This window comes from Schistocerca piceifrons, chromosome 8 (assembly GCF_021461385.2).
Source record: "Schistocerca piceifrons isolate TAMUIC-IGC-003096 chromosome 8, iqSchPice1.1, whole genome shotgun sequence".
Lineage (NCBI taxonomy): Eukaryota > Metazoa > Arthropoda > Insecta > Orthoptera > Acrididae > Schistocerca > Schistocerca piceifrons.
In genome coordinates, this window is record NC_060145.1 from 130,437,236 (window position 1) to 130,450,011 (window position 12,776).

Sequence of the window (12,776 nt, forward strand, 5' to 3'; positions counted from 1 at the left end):
CTGTTAAGTCTATTGTAGACCATGAAACTGGAAAAAGAGTTAGCTTGCAGAAACGTCACATGAATATGACAGTTACGGAAGCATTTTTTCTTTTTAAGCAAGACAATCCAGATATTGCTATCAAGATTTTAAAATTCTACGAGGTGCGGCCTAAAAATGTTGTTCTAACGTCTCAAATGCCTCACAATGTATGTGTGAGCAGATATGCTAACTTCAACTTCATCATTGAAGCCATCCACAAAGAAATAGCTAGTTCCTCTGCTACTCACACTCACCTATGAATCTTGTTTGCTGTGATGTAGAAAGTGAAATATGCATGACAAGTCAATGCAAGAAATGCATCATGAATTTACACACATCAATAGATGGAAAGTTTGATTTGTGTGATATAATATCTTGGAGAAAATGGACCGAACATGAGTGTCACCCTAAACAGACTACTACCAGTGGAACACTCTGTGAAGCTCTCTCTGAACTTCAGTCTCAACTAAAAACATTCAAGGAGCACTTCTTTGTCAAAAGGATGCAATCTGGAGCTTTCAAGACTGAAAGCATCAGTTAGTGGTGATGAAGTGATATTGCAAATAGATTTTGCAGAAAACTATGTAGCACTGGCACAAGATGAGATACAAAGTGCCCACTGGAGTCATACACAGATTACAGTGGTCACTATTTGTGTTTGGATGAAAACAGGGCTACACTCATTTGCAATTGTGAGCGATGAACTGTGCCACGACAAGTACTCAGTTTATGCATGCTTGAAGAGTATGATTCAAATGGCTCTCAGCACTATGGGACTTAACATCTGTGGTCATCAGTCCCCTAGAACTTAGAACTACTTAAATCTAACTAACCTAAGGACATCACACACATCCATGCCCGAGGCAGGATTCGAACCTGCGACCGTAGCGGTCACGCGGTTCCAGACTGTAGCGCCTAGAACCGCACAGCCACACTGGCCGGCGCTTGAAGAGTATAATAAGTAAGCTGAAACAAGAGCTTCCCAATTTGACTTCGATACGAATTTTTTCTGATGGTTGCGCAGGTAAATTTAAGAACAAATTCACCATTTCTAACCTCTGCTACATGATGCAAGACTTTGGAGTATCTGGAGAATGGCTTTTCTTTGCACCATCACATGGGAAATGTGTAATGGATGGCATTGGAGCTGTAACGAAAAGGGCTATTTGGAATAAAGTTAAGCAAAGAAAAGGCATCATCAGCAATGCACAGGAATTTTTAGACTGTGCCAAATCATCTGTTTCTGGAATAAACTTTCTTCTTCTGACAAAAGATCATATTGATGAAAACAGAGACCTTCTGGATAGCTGCTGGAAAGCTGTTAAAAAAATAAAAGATATCCGCAGCAAGCATTACTTCAACGGTTACAATATCTGTAACCTAGTATGTGGTAGAACTTTCCTAAAATCAGATTTAGTGAAAGTGGAGGTTTTTCCCACTTTCACCCAACATATATTCACTAATCTACACAGATTCTGAGATGAGTGATAAGGAATCATATCCTGATGTCCTGTTGACACCCAATTCCCAAGCAGTTACAGGTTCAGAACCAGCTGTGGAACAAATCATGCCAGGAGCATCTATTTTAGTAGAGTTCCAAATCCACTACATACAGATATGCTGCAACTGCACAGAGAAGTGTAGAAGACAATGAGGAAATACAGATTATGTGTATGCGATCTGTTGGGGACTCAGCAAAGGTATTTAAAGCTGACGAGCAGGATGTATCCTACACAGAGTTTAAAGAAGTTCTTGCTATTCTCCCGAATCCAAATGTCAAACATGTTATGGACACTTTATATTATGAGTTTCCCGGCAATTTAGACATTTTCGAAAGTGGGTGAGAGGTAAAGTGCATTTTTTCAAAGTGGTACATTCTTCAAGTGAAATAATTAAGTACTCAGAACTGTAAACTAATACTATACAAAAATTTATATTATTTATAAGCAACAAAAATGTTCTACAAAATTACTAAAACTTAAAGTGCCTTCTAAGTATATGTTACCTACTGATTCATAGCTAACTTACATAATAAAATCAGTTTAATTAAAAGAAAAAGATTGTACTTCACATGAGTCCCACCCGTGACAGTCTTTGATCGCAATTATTGTAAGTAAGTATTACTAATCTAATATTTATTGATATGTCATGTAGATAATTGTTTTATTAATGTGAATTCAATATTTTCAAAAGAAAATAAGTGCTTAAATCACAGAATTCTTCTAAAATGTTAGTGGTTATTCAATGCTACGTCTATTTGCTGTCCCACCCGTGACAAAGTTTTAAAGATGAATAACAGCTGAATTTGTAAACTTCTGACATTCAGATTTAAAGCGAAGGTAAAACAATTATTTATAAGGCAACCAGTCAATTTTTACTTTATTTCTATTTATACTTTATGTTATATCAGCATCTGACTGTTGAAAAACTTAGTGCAACTGTCCCACCTGTGACAATGGAATCCCCCATAATCAATGAGCTACCAGTTAATTTTCTGAGAATACTTTTTCAGTTTTTTAAACAAACTCCTTAACTGCATCATCATTAGAGAAAGTTTTTCACCTGAAACTATAGCACCATAATGCTTTTCCAACCGATGAAGTGCAAACCACCACTTGCTTGAAATCCATGTTCTCCACACACCCCCAGGTTTTGTGCAACTGAATAGCTTTTTCTTTCATGATAGTGCCTGAAATATGGGCTCTTCTTACTTCTTTCCTGACAAAACCAAACCCACAGAGTATCATCCAAGAACCCAAGTATTGATTTTTCAATGGTGTTTTTTTTTTTTTTTTTTTTTTTTTTTTAAGTATTTTACTGTAATGGTTGTCACTCCAACACTTAATGGTTGTCACTCCAACACCCATTTCAGAGGCTATTTTGAACTTCATATTAACTTTTCTGATTTGTAGACTTTTTAATCTTTCCGAATCCCTGAACTTCTTAATCACAACTTGGAAATTAAAAGGAATACAGTAACAAATTTATAAAGTACACAAATAAAGCAGCAATTAAAGGATACAGAACAGTGAACAGTCCAGCAGTACATTAGTCTGTCATGCATGAGCAACATGACTCAAATGGACACATGCTGTGACACAAATAAAATCACTTAGTAACAAAGGTATGCCAATCAGCTTGGAACGCACATGGATGGTTGGACACAGGGTTGGATGATTCAAAGAGTTGGTTAATTGAAGGTAAATAATGAAGGTTGTGCTTGAAAAGTGTTGCTATGATCCAGTGGCAAAAATACTGTTCGTTTATTTTAAAGTGAGACAACCAGCACCCCCCCCCCCAAAAAAAAAACCACCATAGTGGCCACACCCAATTGCTGTGTAACAGCAGCCACTGGTGGGTTTCTTTACCACATGTTGAGAAGTCTGATAAGGGCCTCTATCCCAAGCATCATGATATATTTCTGTAAGTGTCAGAAGACAAAAGCTAGAGCTGGTCTCTCAAGACCCTAAGCTTATGTTTCCTTCAAGCTACTTCAAATTTTTGTACAAGTTTCATTAATTTTCTATAGAATGTTATGCCAAAAAATATATTGCTGGCCAGACGATGTCACTGGGGGTGCTGGAATAACTGCCATAACGTGCTGTTCCAGAACAGAGAGCTTGTCACCCCTTGTTGGTCAAGAAAATGAATTTGCCGGGCCATGTGGGTGCATTAAGCTTATTAAAGCATCCTGCTCAGCAGAGGTCTCTACTGTGACTAATTTTGGCCAGTAAATATGACATTTGAAAACCCGCTGACATGGATCATTGTTTCAGCAACTTGCAAAACATCACTGTTTTCTCTAGTTCCTACTAAAGTATGTCCACGTTAGAAAATTGCCCTTTCCGTAACACTATTTCATTCAATTTCTTCTTTGCTGATGAAACAAAATTTAATCCCATTAACACCCTCAGTGCAGAAGAGAAAGTTCGGAGCTCCATGCACGATAATCTGCTGCATGCATTTGTCAAAAGAGTGGTTGACTGGAAATATCTGGGACTTCCACTGAGAAGGCTGTTTTAGTAAGCTTTATGAATTCACAAGGCCCAGAAGTTTCATAGTATCGGGCATCACAGACTGACGTGTGGGTTCCAGAACAGCACATTATTGCCGTTATTCCAGCACCCTGAGTAACATTGTCTAGCTGGCAGTGTAGTTTTCCTCATGACATTCTACAGAAAATTCATGAAAATGTATAAAAAAATTGAAGTATCTGGAAGAAAGCTTAGGATCCTAAGAGATCTCCTCTAGCTTTGTCCTCTGACACTTAAATGTATCATGCTTGGGATCCTTTGTAAAAAAAAAAAAAAAAAAAAAAAAAAACCCTTAACAGGCTTGAAAAACTGTGATAAAGAAACCCACCAGTGGCTGGTGTCATAACTATTGGGCATGGCCTACAGTACATTAACACAACTCTTCATAAACTAAGCGAACACAAAATATTGTGTATTTCAAATTGGAATTAAACTAGCATGTAAACAGCATTGTACACTAAAAATGTATACACAAAATTCTATATGATGTTAAACCTTTTTTTTTTTTTAAAAAAAAAAAAAGGGGGTCAAGGCTGAATGCTAACACCTTCCCCAAAACTGACACAATGTAACAATCGTGAAAACTTTAAGGCAGTATATATAATTGTATTGCAGCTATTATGCAAAAATATTACTCCCATAACATTCTGTTCTTTGGTAATGCTGTTAAATTTTGAAGTTTATAAACAGTCTGATCGGTGGTTACCATGGCAGAAAAACAGGCTGATATCTGTCACGATAAGACTTGAGGAAAGTCACCATTTTTTAAAAAGTGTTTTTGGGTTATTGTGACTATCTCATTTCCTAGTCATCTGGGTTTTTAGGTATCGCCTTCTCCAGAGTAATGTACGACTGCAGAACATTTTTACAGATTTAAGTACCAGCGGAATATTGGTGAATTTTAACTGCAGCTCCTCTTTGCCTTCTTTTGGTGCCTTACATGTTCGCATTGCAAAACCAAATCTAGTTCTTTTGGGTGGTTTAGAACATAGTTAATTTAATATTTCGATACTGTTGAATAACAGATCAACCAATGCTTCCGGAAAATAATTCTGTAGTGAATGTAACGTTAATTTCGTAGACTATAACTTGTACATATTAGCTATCCAAATTAACAACAAACACAACGTTACCTGAATGCCACTACATTTTTCAATGGCTTAACTAAGGCACATGGCCATTAACGAAACTTCACTTACATTTTCATTGTGCCTTTCGGTCCTAAATTAGTTTTCATGACATCCTGAATCCCCTTTGCCGCGGAAATATTTACAGCCAACGCTTGGGCTGCCCTGGCAAATTCAGCTTTTGGGTTTAATAAACTTATAGCAGCCATTTCAGAAATTAACCACAATCAAAACGCCTACAATACTCACGCCGCACTGAAATATCCAGAAACCTTCTTTTGTTTACATCGATGCTTTCGATATATTTGAATCGATAGTGATAAATGGAAGCCGACGACTTCCATTTTAAAATCGAAAGTGTCTGCTTCATTAAATTCCTTAAATTGAAGTTAAAAGATAGGAACCATGGATACGTCGCAGCAACAATTATGTCAGGCCGATTACAAACGATCATTAAACCAAAACAATTTATAATGAGCTATACCAAATGTGTGCATGTTCACATCAAATTTGTGAATCCCGTAACTAATTAGGTTTGTTGTAAAATGTAAAGTAGAGATGTCTCTTTAATGGACATATGGATGTGCAGGAAAGAATCTTTCCTTCGCAACATGCATTTCGACCCTGGTTACTCTATGTTTGACCATACAGAGCTCTTCAAAAATTTTAAGTTCATTGCATTGTGACTGCAGAGTCCCTACACAGGTATACTTACCATATTTTTCTCTCTCCAGCCTAGGACAAATGTGTATATTTTTTGGATCCAACCCATGACAGTCTCAACTGAACTTTAACACTTTGTCGGGATGTGAAATGGAATGATAACATAGACTCAGTCGTGGGTAAGTCAGGAGGTAGACTTTGGCTTATTGATTGAATACTGGGGAAATGCAACTGGTCCACAAAGGAGACTTCATAGAAATCACTCGTGAGACTGTTTCTCATGTATTGCTCGAGTGTGTAGAACCCATACTAAATAGGACTAACAGGGGGGTATTAAACGTATATAGAGAAGGGCACAATGAATGGTCACAAGTTTTTTTGACCCGTGGGGAGCGTCACGGAGGTGTTGAAGGAACTGAACTGGCAGACTCTTGAAGATAGACCCAAACTAACCCGAGAAAGTTTACTAACAAAGCTTTGAGAACCAGCTTTAAATGATGGCTCTAGGAATATGCTACAGCCTCTACGTATCGCTCACGTAAGGATCACGAGGAACAGATTAGAATATTTACAGCACACACTGAAGATTCAAACAGTCATTCTTCCCGCGCTCCATATCTGAATGGAATGGGAAGAAATCCCAATAACTGGGCAAAGGAACGTCCCTCAGCTATGCACATCACAGTCGTTTGCAGAGTATAGATGTAGATGTAGATATTTATTGAGTTATATTTTTCACTAGACATGGCTTTTTAAGAAATTGGTTTTTTTGTGCTTATTACATCATAATACTCACAACAAGATAGATTCTGAATTCATCTTAACATTTCATAAATTTGTATTCCTGTTATAGCCTAACATTCAAAACATGCTTCCTTTTTCCTATTGCGAAACGATGAGACAAAAGATGAATAGAAATAAATAGATCCAAAAACGTGCAGACGTGTTACTTCACACACGAAAGCAAGTTAAACGCATTGCCCCTGCAATGTTGCCATATGACTAAGTGAAAAGTTGTGGATGGACTGGTAGTCATGCATTGCCACTGATGTTCCAAACTCAGCTGCAAGAAGTCCAGCTGTAGGAGAATGGTTAAAAGAATGATATCAAATGTATAGGGCTAATTTTTTAAAAAATCCTCGCAGTCGTAAGATTCTCAAACAACAAATATTACTACAGACAGCACACAAGAAGCAGAACTGTCCAGGCTAATCCCATAACAAATTTTTATATCTATATAAGAACGGGGTTTTACATTTTATAGCTAGTTTGACAACACATGAACCTGTGTTCAGTGTATGCCACCTTTAGGTATGAACTATATGTATTTAGCATAAATTCTGTAGATTACTAATAAGCCTGGTTAAATATTGCACTTATTTTTAGGTTTTAATATAAATTTTATTTTGTATTGTTATAGATTCTGAAGATGGTCATTGTATGGCTGACACCGGTTATGACTGTGTCATAAGAATGTGACTGCATCTATAAATAAACAAAAAGTTTTCAAAATAATCCCATATATATGGTAAGCCCATTAATACATATAATATGTACTGTGGATTCTGTGTATTAACAGCATAGGCACCTCAACAATTTGCATGTTATATACTGAATAAACTTTGCTAAAAGTTTGGAAGAACCAAATGCTAGGAAGTTTCACCTGTTTGCGACAGATACCACAGCTCAGAAATAACTAATTTTTGTTATGAGAGAAGAAGAGAGAGCCACCTCAACGTTTTAAGTTGCCTGTTACTACTGTTATAGACCGGAATACATCAACCAAATAATTGATGACGTGTAGCAAGCGCTACTCTGAGTTGAGGAGATTAGCACTATAGAGGAATTCGTGGTGTCTCTTACCAAACCAGTAACACGACAAAAAAAGACAGAAAAAAACCTACAATTGACCATGCTACTGAGTCTCTCTTCTAATACAATGTGCTGTGTTGGCATCACGAAAAAGTTTCATAAAACAGTAATGCCATAATAAGCTTCGATTATACAGGGTGTTACAAAAACATACGGCCAAACTTTCAGGAAGTATTCCTCACACACAAAGAAAGAAAATATGTTATGTGGACATGTGTCAGGAAACACTTACTTTCCATGTTAGAGCTCATTTTATTACTTCTCTTCAAATCACATTAATCATGGAATGGAAATACACAGCAACAGAACGTACCAGCGTGACTTGAAACACTCTGTTACAGGAAATGTTCAAAATGTTCTCCGTTAGCGAGGATTCATGCATCCGCCCTCTGTCACATGGAATTGCTGATGCAGCCCTGGAGAATGGCGTATTGTATCACAGCCATCCACAATACGAGCACGAAGAGTCTCTACATTTGGTACCGGGGTTACGTAGACAAGAGCTTTCAAATGCCCCCATAAATGAAAGTCAAGAGGGTTGAGGTCAGGAGAGTGTGGAGGCCATGGAATTGGTCCGCCTCTAGCAATCCATTGGTCACCGAATCTGTTGTTGAGAAGCGTACAACACTTCGACTGAAATGTGCAGGAGCTCCATCGTGCATAAACCACATGTTGTGTCGTACTTGTAAAGGCACATATTCTAGCAGCACAGGTAGAATATCCCATATGAAATCATGATAACGTGCTCCATTGAGCGTAGGTGGAAGAACATGGGGCCCAATCAAGACATCACCAACAATGCCTGCCCAAACGTTCACAGAAAATCTGTGTTGATGACGTGATTGCACAATTGCGTGCGGATTCTCGTCAGCCCACACATGTTGATTGTGAAAATTTACAATTTGATCACGTTGGAATGAAGCCTCACCCGTAAAGAGAACATTTGCACTGAAATGAGAATTGACACATTGTTGGATGAACCATTCGCAGAAGTGTACCCATGGAGGCCAATCAGCTGCTGATAGTGCCTGCACACGCTGTACGTGGTACGGAAACAACTGGTTCTCCCGTAGCACTCTCCATGCAGTGACGTGGTCAACGTAACCTTGTACAGCAGCAACTTCTCTGACGCTGACATTAGGGTTATCGTCAACTGCACGAAGAATTGCCTCGTCGATTGCAGGTGTCCTCGTCGTTCTAGGTCTTCCCCGGTCGCGAGTTCCGTGCTCCCTAAGACGTCGATCAATTGCTTCGAACGTCTTCCTGTCGGGACACCTTCGTTCTGGAAATCTGTCTCGATACAAACGTACCGCGCCACGGCTATTGCCCCGTGCTAATCCATGCACCAAATGCCCATCTGCCAACTCCGCATTTGTAAACATTGCATTGACTGCAAAACCATGTTCGTGATGAACACTAACCTGTTGATGCTATGTACTGATGTGCTTGATACTAGTACTGTAGAGCAATGAGTCGCATGTCAACACAAGCATTGAAGTCAACATTACCTTCCTTTAATTGGGCCAACTGGCGGTGAATGGAGGAAGTACAGTACATACTGACGAAACTAAAATGAGCTCTAACATGGAAATTAAGTGTTTCTGGACACATGTCCACGTAACATCTTTTCTTTATTTGGGTGCGAGGAATGTTTCCTGAAAGTTTGGCCATACCTTTTTGTAACACCCTGAATATAGCTACATGATCTTCCTAAAATGCATTTAAAAAATATCAAATTGCTCAGTTGTCCACCCATCCTGTGACGTAGAGGAATTCATTATTTATAGCATACTGAGGTAATTTCAAAAGGTAGCCCACTATAATTCTATGTGTATTAATTAACTAGTGCCCTGCGAGTTTGATGCTGTCTATCGCTGTAATGCCCACTGCTTGTTGTTGTGGTCATCAGTCCAATGTCAATTTTGATGCAGCTCTACACACTAGTCTAGCCATTCGATCTCTGCAGAGCCACTGCAGCTGACATGCATTTGAACCTGCTTATAGTATTCAAGCCTTGGACCTCCTCTGCAATTTTACTGTCTACCCTCTGCCCTCTCTCCTGGACCTACACAGACCACAGACACACTCACTTTGCCCATTTACCTAATTAACCACTCCTTTTGATGCTATTTCAGATGTATTTTATAGTTTCATTACTATAAAAATATTAATAAGCATTACCATGTTATTACTGAAACATTTAATCTGGAGCTATGATTTGTAGAAAACTAGTGATTCATGCCATGTCCATTTCCATTGTTCTTTATCATTTTTTGGCATTTCTCTTTTGCAAGTACATATTTGACTCGTTTTATACACAAATTTTCACTTCATCAGAGGATAAACATCACGTGAAAACATTCAGAAAGTTGAATAAATATGCAACGATGTCAACAAACATTTGAAAAACTTGATTTATTTCAAACTACTCAATACAAAGCTACGTCTTGCAAAATTTTTTAGTAGTGCAGTGTCATCTAGTTAGTAAATTATTTCCATTTTTTTCCAATTAAAATTTTGAAAAAAAATCATTCTTAGATGTATAATGATATTACAGTACTAAATTGAAGCACAATAATGATAATAAAAATAACTTATACAGGTTTAATAAAAGTTGGTAGTAGTATGTAGAACATAAATTGCTAATTGTAGTACTAATAATTAAAATAGTAATGTTATGAAGCACACTAAGTGACATCATACTTCTTAAGGAGCTCACTGTGTACTTGAATGAATACATACATTTTTTACCAGAAAATATTTTACTTTTATTCTGAATAATTTGGATTCATATGTTCTCACTATGAATGGAGGCATGTTAAAACATATATGACCAAATATATTAACTCATTTCTAGTTTTGCAGCCATGAACATACCTGGACTTTCTTGTTCCTTTATATAAATTCTAAGAATGTATCATTAGACATTTATATCATAAAAATTAGCATGGCTGGATTCTCTCTATCCTACACCAAGCAACAGTCTAGCTGCATTTTTACACTGAAATGTATATCAGTAGCACAGCTACAAAATTCTGTTCTGTATTTAAGGTAATGGTGAATTATGCCATAATCTATTATTTTTAAACTATTGGTGGGGCTACATTTAATAGCTGGCTCCGCAGACATATTTCTCTCTAATTTCCCCACACATCTCATGTGATCTATCTACTACAACTATATTTCTACATATACTAAGGAGTTTCAGATTGGCGTGATCAATTTCTGCATACACTGTCTATTTCCATCTAATGTGAGTTTGTAAGGATTTCACAATTCCTTGCCCAGAGATAAATACATAGGTCAATGGTAGGCACACTAAAGTGCAGCGAGCACAAAGTGGGTAAAATGGGTAAATACGATAGCAGTCTGAGTGTAGCTGTCAGTCAGAGAGCATATCATGGTTTGAATGGAGGGGGGGAGAAAGTATCCCATAACGTTGTATCAGCTGAGAGTGCTCCAAACACCACAGGTTGACCCTGAGTGAAACATTATTCCGAATTGTGACAAGTGATATTACTGACAAGTGTTCAGAAAGTTTGTGGAGTGCGGAAAATACGCGTTTGTGTCAACCTCATTCCAGTCACAAATTGAACTCCGGTGAGAAATGTGTGTGCTAACTATTGTTATAGCACATGGCGATGTACAAATGAGATGAGCCGTTATTACCAGCCAAAGACGAAACTAGTGTTTGCAACACATTGTGCCTAACCAGAATATATCGCTCAAATAGTGTAAAATATCTTAAGATTGATCACTGCAGAAATCCCTCATCACTGTGTTTAAGACTGTTGAGCAAGAGCATTCTTATTAGAAACGAAACCCAAAACAGCTAAAACCGGTCAGCACTTATCTATTAAGCCACATAAAATTAGAACTCAGGCTGCTATTTGCTTATTAACAATCACCGAAATTTAACTGGGAGTGTTTCATCTTGACAATCACGACAGGACAATTGTAATTTTCGACAAAGAATAAACTACACAATGCAACATTTAATTTAGTCAATGTACACTAGACTCTCGCTAATCCGGCCCTCAGTTGTCTGGCCTCTCTGTAATCCAGCGCACATCCAAAAATAAGTGCAAAATGAAATATCGTACGCAATAATGCTTTATGTACTGTATATGAAATTGTAGCTTTCTTTACAGTTCGGAATCATATCTTCTAAAAGGAAACTCATAACGCTATACGTCAAGCAGAAACTCGACATTTTAGATAAGTTAAATCGAGGTTCTTCGCAGAAAGCCATTGCTGCTGAATTCAATGTTGGACGAGCAACTATTTGTGACATAGAAAAGAAAGAAGATGTTATTCGACAGTATTCACCACAAATGGCTAGTGAGTTGGGAAAACGGAAGGTTATGCAAAAGAGTGAGAATAAAGACCTGGACTTGTTTGCAGCGAGCGAAGGTTGGCTACCAAACTGGAAAAAATGACATAGCATTCGGCAGCTGACAGTCAGCAGGGAAAGTCGCTCAGCTAACGATAAGGATGTTGATGTGTTTGTAAGCAAGAAATGGAAGATAATAGAGGAAGAAGATTTAACTGCTGATGCCTTGTATAATGCTGATGAAACAGGACTCTTTCACAAGATGCTCCCTTCGAAAACATTAGCTGCCAAGAACGAGAAAGAAGCTCGTCGTTACAAGCAACAGAAACAGTTTGTAACATTAATGGTGTATTGTAATGCAAATAGGAGTCATAATCTACCGCTTATGGTGATTGTAAAATCCCAACATCCACGTTGTTTTCAACCCTTTGACATAAATACTCTACTAGTGCAGTATTGCGCTCATGAGAAAGCGTGGATGGGCAGATAAATATTCTCTCGGTTGTTCAATGAAACTTATGTACCAACAGTGACAAAAGAGCTAAAGAAGAAAAAGCTTCCACTGAAAGCTATCCTTATAACTGGCAATGTTCCTGGTCATCCTTCAGATGTTTCTCTTAAGTCTGATGGTATACAAGCACTCTTTCTCCTACCCAATGTGACACCCCTAACTCAGCGTATGGACCAGGCAGTTTTGGAATCGATTACACGTCATTATCGATATTT

The 12,776-nt window shown here is 37.8% G+C and overlaps 1 protein-coding gene across 1 annotated transcript in view; it reads right to left on the minus strand.

The window, feature by feature from the left end:
* Positions 1 to 5,463, minus strand: part of LOC124711966 (T-complex protein 1 subunit zeta) — a 69,033-nt gene extending 63,570 nt beyond the window's left edge. Inside the window, 1 exon segment of the mRNA XM_047242249.1 lies at positions 5,255 to 5,463. Within this exon segment, the coding sequence (XP_047098205.1) occupies positions 5,255 to 5,391 (137 nt within the window). The 5' untranslated portion in view covers positions 5,392 to 5,463.
* Between the last annotated feature and the right edge of the window lie 7,313 nt (positions 5,464 to 12,776).